Genomic DNA, 18570 nt, shown 5'->3' with positions numbered 1-18570 from the left:
TTGTGTATGGTTGATCGTCTGTCTGTTGATCATCAAACTGTCACTTGTATTTCTAGATTTCACGAAATAAAATTATGAAACTAGACTCCTACCTTGGGTTGTCAATTGTTGGGCAAAATTACAATTTTAGTTCATTATGAATTTATTTTTACTAATTTTATCTTGTAATTTTCATGGGTCGGCAGCAAAATCAGCCGAATAATTAATAAAAACGGTAAACAAAAGTGCACTGATCAATTAAGCTTTTAGATAATATTATTAGATTTTTGGATATTAGATGATTCTGTATATACATGAAAGACTAAGTTCTTAAAAACATAAGATACTATTTAAATAAGAAATAGATAATATATATATATCAATTAAATTTAAATGACTTAATAGATCAACAAATCACACTAAGCTATGATGCAGATAAAAATTACAATGTATTATTTCAAATTTAGAAGCTAATGAAGAATGTAATAATATCTTGACAAAATTTAGAATTTGATAGTAAATTATATAATTAGCATAGTTATGGGAGATTACAATATAAAATAATACTAATAATATGTATAGGAAGTACAAAAATATCATTTTATTGGAACGGCCTTTAAATTAATTTGGAATGCCTTCTTTTTATTTTTATAATGGTTGTTGTTACGGAAAGGCCTATTGCAGCTAAACGAGGCGTTACAAGCTATTTGTAACGGTTTTTCAACAACTCGTTATAATTTGTAAAGGTCTTTGAGACGGCTGCTTGTAGCCGTTACAAACCTGGTGACATAAAAAGATTAATTTGGAATAGCTTTTGTAACAACTCGGTTGAATTTGATTTAATTATTATTATAATGGCCATTACGAAATATTTATGTATGGTTTACCAGATATTTGGAACGGATCTTATAATATTCTTTGAAACTATTTTAAATTACATTGTATCTGTTTTTGCCACTACTTTTTCCTTTTGTTACGTATTGATTTTGTAACAGTCTTTGGAACGGTCTATTTCAAAATTAGTAACTGTTTTTGGCACATTCTTTGTAACAGCCTGACGATTTTATCTGTTATTGGTGTATTATAAAAGCCATTACAGAAATTATTATTTTATTTAAATTTTCATATTTATTTTTTGTAAAATTAATTAACGAACCTATATAAAAAAACACATAATATAACAAAAAAATAATAACTTATTACAAAATTATATATTTACAATATACAAAAAAAAAAAAATCCTATTTTATATTATCCCTAACAGCCGCGTGTTCGTCTTCGGCGTTGTCGCCATATGGTGCCGAGTCAACTGGAGGCTCGTCCCTTATCATCTATGCTTCTGATGTAGTGCTCGAGTATCAACACCCGATCATCTATGTCGGGGTGCTGCGGCTGTGGTGGCAAGAGTGAGGGAGCAGTCGAATGGGTGGCCTGTGATGGTCCATCAATCGAGTGGTGGGACTCGAAGCCGACACTAAATACTCAGCCCCTCTTCTGATCGCCCACTACTGACATCCAGACATGCTACTCGTCCCGGACCATGGAGCCTTGAGAGGACAATAGAGGTTCTTCATTGTTGTTTTGCTGTCTCTGGCGTTCCTCCATCATCCTCAAGAACATCTCCTGCAAACATATTAAATAATTAGATTAAAAAAATAAATTACGTAATTTTTTTTAATCACTTACCGCAACCTCCTTCATCCTCAGGCTGCTTTACTGGTTGTCCTCCTTCTTTTTGTATACCTTCTCGAACACCTCTATCTGAGTAACGGGGCGTTCGAGTTATATCTCATGTTCAAAAATTAATTTAAAAATAATTAGAAATAAAAAATTAAATGAAATTACTAACATGCGTTAAACTACTTACCATCTTCCACTTGTAGGGCCCAATGGATGACAACCCCTGCGGTAAACGATCGCAGCTGCTTCTGGGTTGGCAACTCAGTTGACCTTTGTTCAAATGAGAAAAATGAACATTGCTTCTGCAATTTCTCAGAAGAAGAAAAGTACAAAAAGAGACTTGACACAGTTACAGAGCAAGAAAAGTACAAATCGGATTGGCTGTAATATGGATTGCATCTTTGTTGTCGCAATATAATGGAATCGGCTTGGGAACACAGACTTTAAAATCTTCTTGCAAGTAGTTTGTCCAAACAAACTCACAGACTGTGGATGCTAGATTACGATATTCTGCCTTCGCAGTCGATTTTGATACTGTGACTTGTTTCTTGGTTTTCCACGAAATTGGTACACTTCCAAAGAATATGCAGAAAGTCGTTAACTTTAAAATGTTATTGGAAGGAAATAACAAACCTGTGGAAGGACAACCTTTTAAATAGTTTACTACATGCACTACTGCATCCTAATGAAGCTGGCTAGGCCTTTGAATATATTGGCTGAGTTCTTGAGGTGCATAAGCCACATCAGATCTTTTGAAGCTCAAGTATAAAGGCCTTCCCACCAGTCTACGATACCTTGAAGCATCTGTCAGCAAGTTTCCAGCCTCTGCACTAGCTTTATCCTTGCTAGCAGTGGAATCTTTGGTCTTTGATTCCACAAGTCCCATGTCTTTAACTATATCTGAAATGTATTTATGCTGTGAAGCTAACATCCCATCTGAAGTCCTTGCAAGCTCTATTCCTAGAAAGTACTGTACAACCCCAAATCTTTTATTGTAAATAGCTCATGTAAGTAATTCTTAAATGTGTCTTTTTGAAGGAGCTGTGACCAATATATCATCAACATACACCAATAGAGCTATCTGGCCCCCAACAACTGCTTTCTTAAACAAGCAGTAGTCATGCCTTGACTGCTCAAAACCCAAAAACTCCATCTTTTCTGTGAATGTTTGATTCCATTCTCTTGATGCCTGCTTTAAGCCATACAATGATTTCTTTAACTTGCAGACACAACCAGGTTTCACTTTAAGACCATCTGGAGGGTCTATATATATGTCTTCCTTGAGTGAACTGTCCATTGTTTGTGACATTGTAATGGCTAAGAATAGCCTTACTGTCATTGCCTTTGCTACCGGAGCAAAACAATCAGTACAATCTTCTTCCTCAACCTGATTGTAGTCCTTGGCTACTAACCTTTTCTTGTACCTCTTTATGGTTACATCTGGCCTCAATTTCAATTTTAGATCCAACGCATCCAATGGTCTTTTTGCCTAAAGGGGCCTCAACAACATCCCATGTTCTGTTCTTTTGTAATGCCTCCACCTCCAGTTGTATTGCCTGCCTCCATTCTTTCTTTTGTTATGCTTCTTTAGAACTATTTGGTTCCTGCAAGACATAAGAACTACCCACAAAGAACCCATGGTGGTGGGTGTCGAGACCACAAAAAATAATTCCTACTATACTTGTGAAAGTGGGAGTAGGGTCTATTCCACAGAAACTCATTTTAAGTTGATTTCTTTAAAATAAATAGAAAATAATTAGGGGTGGGGGGATGTTTGATGATAAGAAGAAATAATTGAAAACTAAATAAACTAGAAAGCAGTCAAAGTTTACCTGGTGAGAATATAGGAGAAAGCTTTACTGGTTAAGGTCGGGATCATGCTTGATTCTTATGAGTTGATCATTGATGCAAAAATAACACTTGTATAAATAAATAAATTAGTGGTTGTTGGTACGACTTAACAACCTTACCTTTTCGTTAGCCAAGGTACGACCGTTGGCTAGATTTCTAATTAACAGACAACATTTGGAACGTCCACAAGATTTAATCTATTAACAGTATGAAGAATTAGAAAGGCTGGATTCCAATAAACAAATTTTCTACGAGGATAATTCGTTTAAACTAGATCATGCATTCTCCATAACATAACTAACTACTTTGACATAATTAATCATGCTACATTGCTACTAAGCATTAAACTAAACAAACAATTACACGGATTTGTAAAATTTAATTAGCTAAGCTAACCTTCTTGATGAACAACCTGCCATATTATTCATAAATCAGACATTTGTAATAAAAGTACAGAGAATAGCATGAACATTCATTTAAGAAGTATAAAAGAGCAGATTAGATCTTACAACAAGTTACGGACCAAGCAATCATCATACCTTAACCAAAAAATAAAGAATTTAGCCGGACATGTTAATGGAAGAACACACTAAGAAGTGGAATTCTATTAATCCCGGCGATAAATTAAAACTAAAAGAGAGAGTATGAAAGTGAAGTAAGCTAATGAAAATAGAGTATTCTTATTCAATTCAAAGTTGTTCTACAAATAAAAAGACCCCCCTATTTATAATAAAAATCTCCTACCAGATAAGTTCTAAAAAAGGTAAATAAATCATAAATAACATATTTAAAGGAGTCATTTCCAAATTTATGCGCATCATTCCTTCTTTTCTCTTGCGGAAATCGCGCCTTTCTTTTCTTCATCTATGTTGACCAAATCACTAAGCATGAGCACGTTTAGTCAACCTCGTAAAATTGTCTTGAAATCTCCTTTTCTCTTTTTGATGTCCTCAATATCCGTTTTTGCCTTGATTTTTGCCATCTTCATCTCATATTATCACTTTTAGCTGAATAAGCAATAAATTCACAAGATTAGGAGTATTTTGGCTCAGAGGAGAATTAAATTACTATAAAATTGTGACAATTTGCGTAGTTATCACATGAAAAAGTGCAACAGAAGAATTTGTAAAGGGTTTACAATCAGTGCAAAATGTACATTCATAATCTCTCAACTAAGTTGGCTTACACACTGTTCTAGTGGACCTTCTAAGCTGCAATTCTCCCATTGTTTCCATTGTCATTCCCTAACCTATTTTCCGTAGGTAAGTCAGTCTCTGAGATAATGGTTTGATCACCCTGATTGTCAACAACCATTAAAGGTAAAGGGCAGGCTAATTCTTCACATTTCACAGAGCTAAAGGGGAAGACACTTTCATGAAAAACAACATTTCTAGTGATAAAAGTGGACTGAGAGTCTAAATTATAGACCTTATCTCCTTTACATCCATGTGTATACCTAAGGAAAATGCATTTAGAACTTCTAGCTTGAATTTATATAGGTGCAGTGTTAAATATATAACACAAACATCCAAAGGTTCTTAAGTGAACGTAAGTTGCATGTTTATTGTATAGCACTTCAAAAGGTATATTCCACTTTAACACTATTGTAGGTAGTTTATTAATGAGATATGCTGCAGTGAGCAGTGCCTCTGTCCAAAATTCTAAATAATTTTGGCTGAAGTAATAAGGCTCTTGGAATCTGTAATAAGTGTTGGTGTTTTCTTTCTACAATTCCATTTTGTTGAGGGGTATACACACATGTTCTTTGGTGAATTATACCTTGTTTTTGCATAAAATATTGGGCATTCTTGGATAGTAAACTCAATCACATTGTTTGTCCTAATGGTTTTGATTTTCTTATTGAATTGTGTTTGAACCATATTATAGAATATCTCCAGCTTCTGCACCACTTGGTTTTATGTGTTGTTAGATAAATCCAATTGGCTCTACTATCCATAATGGTAAGTATGTAGTGAGCATTAGATATAGAATATTGCTTGTATGGTCCCCATACACCCATATGCAGCAATTAAAAAATGTCAGAAGCATGATAATCACTGGAAGTAAAGGACAACCTATGTTGCTTTGCCATAGGACATACATCACACAAACTCAGACTTGAATCAAATTTATTTATGAATGAAGTGTGTTTTATTACATCAGAAGAGGTGTGTCCAAGCCTTCTATGCCAAAGATCTATCCCATGTGAAGTGGCTTTCATGCAATGCGGGTCAAGTTCCTTGCTTGACTGATTATGGAGTGAAGAGATACTGCAAGGTTCTCTATAAAGGACATACAGTCTGCTAACTAGTTTACCTATAGCCATTGTCTTCATTGTCTGAGGGTCCTGCAACAAGCACTCATTGTTGGTGAATGACACCCTAAGTGAATTATCATGACACATTTTGCTTATAGATAGGAGATTATGTTTGAAGCTAGGGACATACAATACTTCATTAAGATTAATCTCCTTACAGCTGAATGTTGTCATTGTAGGTTACTTCCCTTTTTGTTCCATCTGGTAATTTTATATAAGTAGGTGCTTTGAGTCGTTTTATATATCTTAACGTATTCAAATCACAACACATGTGAGTGGATGCCCCACTAACAATGATCCTTGGTTTTGCAGAATGTATATATGTGTTTAATGGTTGATGTGTTACCTGCAAAATCTTCCAAATTTGCCAAGTTTGTAGCATGCCCTCGTGTAAAGTCATATTCCTATATTATCTTCTTTATCTCCATTCTGATCAAGTCATAAAAATTTTGCTCCCATGTGAGGTATAGGTCCTTGCAAACTTTCTTTAGCATTTGCATTATATGCTTTGTCTGCACTGGTCTTTTCCACTCTCCTTTGCTCCAAGAGAGTTTTGTACCAATTTGGAAATCTTTTGAACAGAAAACAAGTATCTATGTGTGCCCATTTCTTTTGCAGTGATCACAGTGCTGTGATCTTTTGTCTAGTGGTCCTATTGACTTGTCTTCTCATGCTAAAAGATCTCACGTTCATAGCTCCATCGTGTAAGAATCACTGGAAGTAAATGACAACCTATGATGCTTTGCCATAGGACATACATCACACAAACTCGGACTTGAATTAATGTAAAAATATATTAATGTGAATATTGTTTAATATTGGGCAAATTAATCTAAATTAATTTTGTGATTAATTTAGACTATTATGTAAAAATGTATTACTGGGAATATTGTTCCAATTTTTTTTAATTTTTTATTATTATGTAAAAATTTATTAATGTGAATAATGTTCCAATTTCTGTGAATAATTATATTTATTGTGGAAAAATATTGTTAATATTGCATAAATTGTTCCAAAATTCTTTATTAATGTGATTATTATGTAAAATTTTATTAAATTGCATATACAGAAATTTGTGTAAATTTAACATAAATTTGCATAAATTACACATGTATTTCATATATTTTTAAATTATATAAATTACAAAAAATTGCATAAATTTACAGAAAATTAGAAAATTTTTTGAAAAATTATACAAAATTTTGAAAATTAAAAAAAGTACATAAAAATACTAAAAAATATTTTCAGAATAATATTTTCAAAATATTTTGTAATTAAACTTGACAAAATTTTTTAAGAAAATTGGGGGGGGGGGGGGGGGAAGAAGAAGGAGGAAGGGGTAAAAAAAATCTTCTAACTGTTGTATATGTATTGCTTTTTGGAACGGACTTTGGAACAGTCAGTTTTAAGTAAACCGTTCCTAAGACCATTCCTAACGAGTAAAACAACATCATTTTTGTTGACAAACATTTATTAAAAAATCGCTCCTCTATAGTAACCGTTCCAAAATATCGTTCCACGTGAAACAAACAGTGTCATTTTTTTATGATCTTAGCAAGACCGTTCTTAAATATAACAAATCATTCCTAAAAGTGTCTCAACATGAATTTCCCAAACATCGAGCATTGTCAAACATAGAATTTGGAATAGAAGACTGACTTTGGTAAATGCACTCCACACTGGCTTAGGAAGCATTTCACGGAAGGCAATCGGGATTAACTTCTGTATGAATACGTGAGAATCATGACTCTTTATGCCATGAAGCCTCATCTCCTTTAGAAAACTTCAGATGACTAATCCATTCACATATCATCCTCTTTTGCTCTTTGGTCAAAGAGCTTTGGGCATCATGTTCGGCCTTCTTTTGTCTACCTCAAGTTTCGGTTGATTACATATGATCATGAGGTCTTTCCATGTATTCATAGTATCCTTCATTTTTCCCTTTATATCTATCATGATATTGAATATATTGTGCATGACATCAAAATTGTGTCGTATTACATGGGTCGACCAGTAATCGAGCTCCCAGAAGATATTTTTCTTTGTTCACTTATGCTCTGTATCGTACACGTCCGGGAGTGACAACAACACCTCAACCACAGGACTGAACTCTTCAATCCATTCGCAAATTTGTTCTCCCATCAGTCTTGGTCGTGCAACCTTCCTTTCTACTCGGTTCTTAGTGAATGCTTTCTTGTTCCGACGTTAGGGATGGTCCGGGGGGAGTAACTATTTAGCATGCCTTCCTACCATTATGCAGGTAGAATGCACGTGTGCCTTCCATACAAACTGTACACCCCATAATCGTAGCGAAACTCCATCCAGACGCCATCAAATAAGCGAGTAGGTCGTTCACACTCCACATCAACGCGACGCGCAATGGAAGTGTCTCGTTCTTCGCACTATCGTGCGTCAGTACACTCACATGCCATAAATTCTAAAACTCCTCGATCAGTGGCTCTAGGTAAACATCGATGAGATGTTTCGGATTTGAGGGATCTTTGATTACCATCATCAGGAACATATACTCAGAACTCATGCACATTCTTGGGGAGAGATTGTACGGTGTAAGTATAACGGGCCAACATGAGTACGTATGATCGTACTGCCCGTGCGGTACGAACCCATCTATGCACAAACCCAGTCTAATATTATAGGGCTCTGCCGCAAAATCGGGATATGTCCGTTCAAAATGTTTCCATGCCGCTACATCAAACGGATGATATATGGATTCATCCTTCATTTGACGGTTAACATGCCATGTCATTTGCTCAGCAGTTACTTCCAAAACATAGAACCTTTGCAGGAGAGGGGTAATCGGCAGAACCTAAGAATGGGATACGGTGTCTTCTTGCCATTAGGATTTCGCTCCCTAGTTGGCTTATACCTAGCTTCTCCACAAAACTTACAGTATTCCAGATCAATATCGCCTTTCTAGTACAACATGCAACCATTATTACGCATCAATCTTCTCAATAGGTAAGCCCAAGTCTCTTATCAATTTCTTTGTACTATAGTAATCTTGGGGCAGGTTGTGGTATGATCAACCCATTGCGATATTCGATCATATATATGCAGAGAAATTCGATCCTCGGCTTTGATATTCACCAACTCATCTACAGTCCCCAATTAAGATTGTGTGCAACTGTTCCACAATGCCTGTCGGCAGCATGCACGACATCGTGAAACTGATCTGCCAGCCCAGATATATAATTGTAGAGGCTCTCACCATAATATGAACTAGGATCTGCATCAGTAGGACACAACCTCGTACCATCATCAGGCACACCATCCTGGTTATAATTAGAAGACCAGACAGTCGACGACGTAAAAAACCATACTTTGCGCCCATTCCATCTGTGCCGCATCACCCCAAGGCGTACTCCTCACTTACATAACATGAGAAATGGGAGTTTGATCCTCCTGTAATGGGGCCTTCATGAAAAATACTCCTGCACCATCTCCCCACCATGAGAAGTCTAATTATAATATTCTGGCATAAAACCTTTCATAAACATGTCAAAATTTACCTCGTCTGTAGTTTTGAAAACTTCATTTTTGCACTTCGGACAAGGACACTTAATTTTCTTACTGTCCATATATGCATGTTGAGACTTCGCTCATTTTATAAATATAGCAACACCATACTAAATCTCTGAAGTAAGACCCCCCCCCTATTCGGAAGGTTCTTCCTATACATCTATCTCCTCAACTGTCTTAATATGATGATTAGTCCTACACACACATATATATTATTATAATATTAAATTTAATTAATTAACAAAATTATAATAAATATCATCAATTGACAAATAAAGGATTAAAGTTGTTACTTGATCAAAAAACTCTAAATATCAACGAAAGTTCGAGACAGAATTCACGAACAAGAGTAAGAAACATTAGTAGGATAGTGAGAGTATAGAAAGTTTGAGAGAAAATTAGAAAATAGAGAGAACATAAGAAGATTGGAAGGTAGTGAGATTAAATTGAAAGAGAGGAACACATTTATATAGAAAAATTTGGAACGGTCTTTGGGATGGGTATAGGAACACATATCTAGCCGTTAATTCATACTTTGGGAATGGTAATTGAGACGGTTTTTGGAACAATTTGTATGACCGTTGAAATATTGACGTTGATGATTAGTTGGAACAGACTCAGTAGCACCTAGAAAATAATTTAAAAGAACCGTTCCAATTTGTACCAATTTTTTGAACGATTTTAGAAACACATTGCTTCTTAAATAAAACTCTCATTTTGGAAAGGTTTTTGACATATTTTATTAAGAGTGTATCATTTCAAATTATACCTCATTTTGGAATACATTTTCGAACTGTCACTTTTGGGACATATATTGCAACAAATATTGGAACAGTTTAGTTGTGAACGTTCCTAAATCCAATATAGAGTTCCAAACTGAGTTCCAACGATTTTTAATTACTATTTTGGCACGGAATGTGGAACGGGTTTAGTAACTGTTACATTGAAACTCAACTTGGAACAGTTGGACCGTTCCAAATTTATAACCCAAAAAAATATTCCACCTAACGTCATGTTTCAATAACCATTGCTGATGTGTTCCAAAGATCGTTCCAAAATGGAACGGGCTTTCGAACGGTTGTTCTAACCGTGTCAAATCCTGCATTTTTTTGTAGTGTTTATGATATTTACAATATATTGATTATATGTATTATAATTTACTATAGGCCGCAAGGATAACGAAGAGGGTTGAATTGCTCCTTCTATTAAACGTAACCGTTTGAGACAGAGAATGGGGCTATGTGTTACTCATTTGATGCAGTGACTTGGAAACATTTTAATGAGACACATTCAAATTTTGTTTTAGAGTCCCGTAATATTTGTCTTGGCCTTTGTACTAATGGTTTTGTACCAAGCTTAAGGAGAGATAAAGTTTTGGATGAATGTATATCGAACAAAAGCTAAAAAAAAGTGTTGAGTCAAGGTGGACTAGTAATGCTGCATTTCAATACATGAGCAGTATCTACCAAACCAATTATAGTCATTTACGGTGTTCCCTGATTGGTTAGGCAGACGAAAATAGATGTATTATAAGTTGATATACATATAGTCAGACCTTTGCGTCAGGAGATTGCAGAAAATCTGCTCAAGTCTCTGTCATGCATGCAACAGTCTCCATCATTACTCATTAGTTATTACAGACGCCAATGGCATATTAACTCCGCCACTTATTTACATATATATTTATACAGCAGAACGATGGTTGACGAAATTGGTTTAAATTTTGATCAAATACTTTTTCATTATGTTTTTTAATTTTTTAATTGCTAAAAAAAAATATCATTGCTTAGAGAATCTCAGTTATTTTAAATTAATAATTTAAATTTTATTCATCTACACAATTAATTTAAATATAAGGATAATTAATATTTATAAGGTTTCCTAAATATATAGGGGATCGTAGGAATTTCTCAAATTTCAGCTTGAATTTAGCTTATACCTTTGATAAACCACAACACTTTTATTTTGTGATTCACTTTCTTTTTTTTTTTTTTTTTTTCAATGATCTACGTATTAGTCCATCTTTCTTTCTGTAGTCCATCTTTCTTCCTCCCCTTTTAGTTGTCGTTTTTACAACTCATAAATAGAAGTTTTTATTTTTACTTTATATTTTATTTTATTTTTTATAAGTAAGACATTTTAGATTATGTACTTTAATATAGCTTTCGAGGAAGATGAATTAATTATATAAACAAACAATACGTACCTTTATTTTGTAAAAGTCGATCTGTTTATGTTTTACCCATTAAGAATATAATTTTTATTTTGTATAAAAGATTTATTTATAGCACTATATATTATAAAAAAATATTTAATTCTAAAAAAATATATATATAACTGTGAATAGCTCGGACTCTATGCTAATTTAATTATTATTATTAGCCAATGAGCTCCAACTAACATTATCTAAAGATGATTGTAAACCTCTGACTGGTTGATTGGAAAACATTACCCAACATACGTTTCATAAATAATTCTCCATGTTAGTACTTTTCTTTCATATATGTTTGAAGAGAAAATGAATAAATAAAATAAATATCTTTTTGGTCCTACAATTACGATTATGGCAGTTTGATATACTTATTTTTTATTTTTTTAGGATTGCAGAATAGTCTGTTAATTTTTGCAAAAATTGCATGAATGAATTATGTGCTTCTCGTGATTTTGATATTTTATCCTTTATATCTTTCTAGGGGTTGTAAAATTAATAATTTTATAATTTTTTGACATTTCGCAATTTTGATTGTTCAAGTGCCGAATTTTCCAAATTTGTTGAAATAAATCATGTGTTACATTAGTCTTTTTTAAAATTTTCATCCACTTTGGCAAAAGTGAACTAATCAGAACAAATGCCCCAATTTCTACAAAATCCCTTGGCGTTAGCGTTAGGATCAAAATTGCAAAATGTCAAAAAATTATAGAACTTTCTTTTGTACAAGTAAAAGTAAAGAATAAAAATACAAATGTGTCATAATTATAGTACTAAATATATATGTATATAACATATATTTAGCCAATAATTAAACCAAAAAGTCAATTACACTGTATCATATACTATGAAAGTTCTTGATCATAATGTGTATATATATAAGAATCTACCATTCCCTTGTTCATGATTAAGAGTTTGAGCCATGGCTGAAATCAAAGAATACATTATTTTCTTGCTCATATGGCTTATTCCCACCATCCTGCTCCGAGCATTTGTCCAAAAACGGTCTTCTCCACGCCTTCCTCCCAGCCCTCTAGCTCTGCCGATTATTGGACATCTTCATCTTCTTAGCTCAATACCTCACCAAGCTTTCTTCAAAATCTCATCGCGCTATGGACCCTTGATTCACTTATACCTTGGTTCTGTTCCTTGCGTAGTTGCTTCATCGCCTGAGATGTGCAAAGAATTCCTAAAAACACACGAAATTTCTTTCTTCAATCGACCCAAAACAGTTGTGTCCGACTATGTGACGTATGGCAGTCAGGACTTGTCATTTGCACCTTATGGAGATCAGTGGAAGTTCGTGAAGAAACTGTGTATTTCTCGGCTTCTTGGCTTACAGACACTTGACTTGCTGCAGCCTATCAGGCGCCAAGAAATAAACTACCTAATTGAGCTTTTGTCAATGAAGGCGAAAGCTGGCGAATCGGTTGCTATTGGAAGTGAGCTTATTAGATTGTCGAACAATGTAATATCGAGAATGGTGCTGAGTCGACGGTTGTCCGGAGATGAAAATGAGGCTGCGGAAATGAAGGAACTGGTCCGAGAAATCACTGCTTTTACAGGGAAGTTTAATTTGTCGGACTTCATTTGGTTCTGCAAGAATTTGGATGTGCAGGGAATTGGAAAGAGGTTGAAATCGGTTATGGGAAGGTTTGATAAAATGTTGGAGAAGATCATAGAGGAACATCAAAGTGAAAGAAGGAAATTCAATCAGAGAAGTAAGGAGGGCGAAATTGCAAAAGATCTGCTTCACATTTTACTTGATATAGCTGAAGATGAAAGCTCAGAGATGCAACTAACAAGAGAGAACATCAAGGGTTTTATCCTGGTAATAAACCTGCTATTTATTTATGTATATATGTCTTTATTACAATGTACAAGAGTAACATGCATTGTTCATATATATTGCATGCAGGACCTGTTTGTAGGTGGAACTGATACATCAGCAATCACAATAGAGTGGACATTAGCAGAGCTGATAAATCATCCTAAAATCTTGCAAAAAGCAGTTCAAGAAATCGATTCTGTTGTCAGGAAGAATAGAGTTGTCGAAGAATCAGACATCCCCAACCTCCCCTACCTTCAAGCTATTGTAAAAGAATCACTAAGGATTCACCCATCAGGGCCAATAATTGTGAGGGAGTCAACTGAAGACTGCACCATTTCCGGGTACCATATTCCGGCCAAGACTCAACTATTCGTCAACGTTTGGGCTGTCGGGAGGGATCCTAACCACTGGGAAAACCCGCTGGAGTTTAGGCCAGAAAGGTTTCTTGCCGAGGATGGGAGTGCGAAAGGGCAGTTGGATGTTAGGGGACAACATTATCAACTCTTACCATTCGGGAGTGGTCGGAGAAGCTGCCCCGGAAATTCATTGGCATTGCTTGTTGTTCAGACAGCCTTAGCTTCCATGATTCAGTGCTTTGATTGGAAGGTTGAGGGCATTCTCGACATGGAGGAGGCGCCGAGCATGACCCTGCCGAGGGCTAATCCTCTCATATGTTTCCCAGTGCCCAGGCTCAATCCCATTCCATCACTGTAATCTACATTACAGACCTGGTGGAAGTCTAAGAGAGGAAGAAACATCTCTACTTGTTTTAATGATGATGAATAAACATTCTGTCGCGATTCTTGAACGACGTCTGTATGTGTTGTGTATGGTTGATCGTCTGTCTGTTGATCATCAACTGTCACTTGTATTTCTAGATTTTATGAAATAAAATTATGAAACTAGACTCCTACCTAGGGTTGTCAATTGTTGGGCAAAATTACAATTTTAGTTCATTATGAATTTATTTTTACTAATTTTATCTTGTAATTTTCATGGGTCGGCAGCAAAATCAGCCGAATAATTAATAAAAATGGTAAACAAAAGTGCACTAATCAATTAAGCTTTTAGATAATATTATTAGATTTTTGGATATTAGATGATTCTGTATATACATGAAAGACTAAGTTCTTAAAAACATAAGATACTATTTAAATAAGAAATAGATAATATATATCAATTAAATTTAAATGACTTAATAGATCAACAAATCACACTAAGCTATGATGAAGTTAAAAATTACAATGTATTATTTCAATTTAGAAGCTAATGAAGAATGTAATAATATCTTGACAAAATTTAGAATTTGATAGTAAATTATATAATTAGCATAGTTATGGGACATTACAATATAAAATAATACTAATAATATGTATAGGAAGTAAAAAAATATCATTTTATTGGAACGACCTTTAAATTAATTTGGAATGTCTTTTTTTTTTATAATGATTGTTGTAATGGTAAGGCCTATTGCAGTAAATGAGGCGTTACAAGCTATTTGTAACTGTTTTTCAACAACCCGTTACAATTTGTAAAGGTCTTTGAGACGACTGCTTGTAGCGGTCACAAACCTGGTGACATAAAAAGAAATAATATAGCTTTTGTAACGGCTTGGTTGAATTTGATTTAATTATTATTATAATGGCCATTATAAAACATTTAGGTATGGTTTTATCAGATATTTGGAACGGTTCTTGTAATATTCTTTGTAACTGTTTTGAATTATGTTGTATCTATTTTTGCCACTACTTTTTGCTTTTGTTACTGCTTTTCTAACGGTCTTTGTGTTAAGTTGTGAAGATTGATTTGAAGAAGAAAATGATAACCTGATTCAACTTAAATCCCAAGTTGAGTTGGAGAAGGATAACCCGATTCAAAGTTGAGTTGGAGAAGGATAACCCGATTCAACTTAGAAATCCCAAATTGAGTTGGAAAAAGGATAAGTCATGGCTATATATATACTACTCTTATTAGCATTGTTTTGCAGAGTAGAGTAGAGTAGAATAGAGTAGAGAGAAAAGAAAGAGTTGAGACGAGGGTGAGTGTTGTCTTTCACGTGTGGTGAAGACTTGCATACAAGTGTGTGTGTGTTGTACTGCTCAATTTTCCTCCTCTTTGAGTGTTTTCTCCTGGCTTGGTATCGCCCCCAGACGTAGGATTTATATCCAAACTGGGTTAACAAATTCGTGTGTCTTTTATCGCCTTCATATTCCACCTGTTATCCATCTTAACCCGATCCATTTCCTAACACTTTGGAATGGTCTATTTCAAAATTAGTAACTGTTTTTGACACATTCTTTGTAACGGCCTAACGATTTTATCTGTTACTGGTGTATTACAAAAGCTGTTACAAAAATTATTATTTTATTTAATATATTTTAATATTTATTTTTTGTAAAATAAACTAAACGAATTTATATAAAAAACCAAATAATATAACAAAAATAATAAAAACTTATTACAAAAATGAAAATATTATTACAAAATTATATATTTACGAAATACAAAAAAGAAAATCCTAATCTATATTATCCCTAACAGCCGCGTGTTCGTCTTCGTCGCAGCTGCTTCCGGATTAGCTACCCGATTGAACTTTGTTCAAATTAGAAAAAAGGAACATTGCTTCTGCAATTTCTCAGAAGAAGAAAAGTACAAAAAGAGACTTAAACAGTTACAGAGCAAGAAGGAAACTCTATTAATAGCCGAAGGGAAATTAACTGACTAACGGTTAAAAACTAATAAACTAACTTTGGGAAAGAAGAGAGAAAAGAAGAAGCAACTAACTAATGAAATGAAAGAAACGCTAAAGCAGAAATGTGACTTATACAGTCCTAACTAAGCTGCCTTCCAAATGCTCTGTTTTCCTTTCTTCGTCTTCTCCCAGCTCAAGCTGCTGATCTTGCAGCAACAGAAAATGTCAAGCTTGTTGCAGCTTAACATCCCCTCCCCCCCCCCAAAGCTGGATTTGGTGGTAAGTACAACCAATTTAGCTTGGATTTCATCATTTGAAATACAGGAGTTGTCAACGGCTTGGTGAGGATGTCTGCTAATTGAAACTTTGTAATGACATGCGTGGGTGGTACAAAACCTTCCTCGAACTAATTTCTCACAATGTGAAGTCAATTTTCAGGCGTTTCATCCTCTCATGAAACACCGGATTAGCTGTAATATGGACTGCGGCTTTGTTGTTGCAATACAATGGAATTGGCTTGGGAACACAACTTTAAAATCTTCCAGCAAGTAGTTTATCCAAACAAGCTCATAGACAATGGATGCTAGCTTATAATATTCTGCCTCCGCAGTCTTGTTTCTTGGTTTTCCACGAGATTGGTACACTTCCAAAGAATATGCAGAAAGCCGTTAACTTTAAAGTGTTATTGGAAGGAAATAACAAACCTGTGGAAGGACAACCCTTCAAATATTTTACTACGTTCACTGTTGCATCCCAATGAAGCTAGCAAGGCCTTTGCATATATTGGTTGAGTTGTTGAGCTGCATAAGCCACATCAGGTCTTGTGAAGCTCAAGTATAAAAGCCTTCCCACCTGTCTACGATACCTTGAAGCATCTGTCAGCAAGTTTCCAGCCTCTGCACTAGCTTTGTTCCTGCTGGCAGTGGATCCCTTTGGTCTTTGATTCCACAAATCCCATGTCTTTAACTATATCTGAAATGCATTTTTGCTGTGAAACTAACATCCATCTGAAGTCCTTGTAAGCTCTACTCCAAGAAAGTACTGTACAACCCCCAAATCTTTTATTGTAAACAGCTCATGTAAGTAATTCTTGACATCTTGAATGTGTCTTTCTGAAGGAATTGTGACAAATATATCATCAACATACACCAATAGAGCTATCTGGCCCCAACAGTTGCTTTCTTAAACAAGCAGTAGTCATGCCTTGACTGGTGAAAACCAAAAAACTCCATCTTTTCTGTGTATGTTTGATTCCATTCTCTTGATGCCTGCTTTAGGCATACAATGATTTCTTTAACTTGCAGACACAACCAGGTTTCACTTTAAGGCCATCTAGACGGTCCATATATATGTCTTCCTTGAGTGAACCATGCAAGAATGCATTGTTCACATCTAGATGATGCACTGGCCATCTTTGTGACACAGCTATGGCTAAGAACAACGTTACTGTCACTGCCTTTGCTACGGGAGCAAAACAATCAGTATAATCTTCTTGCTCTACCTGATTGTAGCCCTTGGCTACTAACCTTGCCTTGTACCACTTTATGGTTCCATCTGGCCTCAATTTCAATTTTAGATCCAACGGCATCTAATGGTCTTTTTGCCTTAAAGGGTCCTCAACAACATCCCATGTTCTGTTCTTTTGTAATACCTCCACTTCCAACTGCATTGCCTGCCTCCATTCTTCCTTTTGTTGTGCTTCTTTAAAAAACTATGTGGTTCCTGCAATACATCATCCGGCTCGAGCAAGACTCAAAAGATCATAAGAAGTACTCACAAAGTACCCATGGGAAGGTGCAACAGGAGCATTTGTAAAGGGTTTACAATCAGTGGAAAATGTACATTCATAATCTCTCAACAAAGTTGGCTTACACACTGTTCTAGTGGACCTTCTAAGCTGCAATTCTCCCATTGTTTCATTGTCATTCCCTAACCTATTTTACGTAGGTAAGTCAGTCTCTGAGCTAATGCTTTGATCACCCTTATTCTCAACAACCATTAAACGTAAAGGGCAGGCCAATTCTTCACATTTCACAGAGCTAAATGGGAAAACACTTTCATGAAAAACAACATCCCTAGTAATAAAGGTGGACCTAATAGACCTTACATCCATGCGCATAGCCTAGGAAAATGCATTTAGAACTCTCTAGGCTCCAATTTATCTTTATTAGGTGCAGTGTTATATACATAACACAAACATCCAAAGGTTCTTAAGTGAATGTAAGTTGCAAGTTTATTGTATAGCACTTCAAAAGGTGTATTCCACTTTAACACTATTGTAGGTAGTCTATTAATGAGATATGGTGCAGTGAGCAGTCCCTCTGTCCAAAATTTCAAAGGTAATTTTACCTGAAATAATAAGGCTCTTGCAATCTGTAATAAGTGTTGGTGTTTTCATTCCACAAGCCCATTTTGTTGAGGGGTATACACACATGTTCTTTTGTGAATTATACCTTGTTTTTGCAGAAAAT

The 18570-nt window shown here is 35.0% G+C and overlaps 1 protein-coding gene across 1 annotated transcript; it reads left to right on the top strand.

Moving 5' to 3' along the window:
• On the top strand, window positions 12478–14334 carry LOC105159707 (cytochrome P450 93A3-like). The gene is made up of 2 exons (XM_011076878.2): window positions 12478–13407; window positions 13495–14334. Exons 1-2 carry the CDS (start codon window positions 12499–12501, stop codon window positions 14119–14121), a joined length of 1536 nt encoding a protein of 511 aa, XP_011075180.1. The 5' UTR covers window positions 12478–12498; the 3' UTR covers window positions 14122–14334.

Source organism: Sesamum indicum, linkage group LG4, assembly GCF_000512975.1.
Source record: "Sesamum indicum cultivar Zhongzhi No. 13 linkage group LG4, S_indicum_v1.0, whole genome shotgun sequence".
NCBI lineage: Eukaryota > Viridiplantae > Streptophyta > Magnoliopsida > Lamiales > Pedaliaceae > Sesamum > Sesamum indicum.
This window is presented reverse-complemented; position numbering and strand designations above follow the sequence as displayed.

Bases quoted from the DNA above. Each gene is read 5' to 3' on its own strand.
- LOC105159707 (XM_011076878.2), top strand. From the start codon at position 12,499: ATGGCTGAAATCAAAGAATACATTATTTTCTTGCTCATATGGCTTATT. The intron at 13,408-13,494 runs GTAATAAACCTG...TATTGCATGCAG, and splicing joins ACATCAAGGGTTTTATCCTG to GACCTGTTTGTAGGTGGAAC.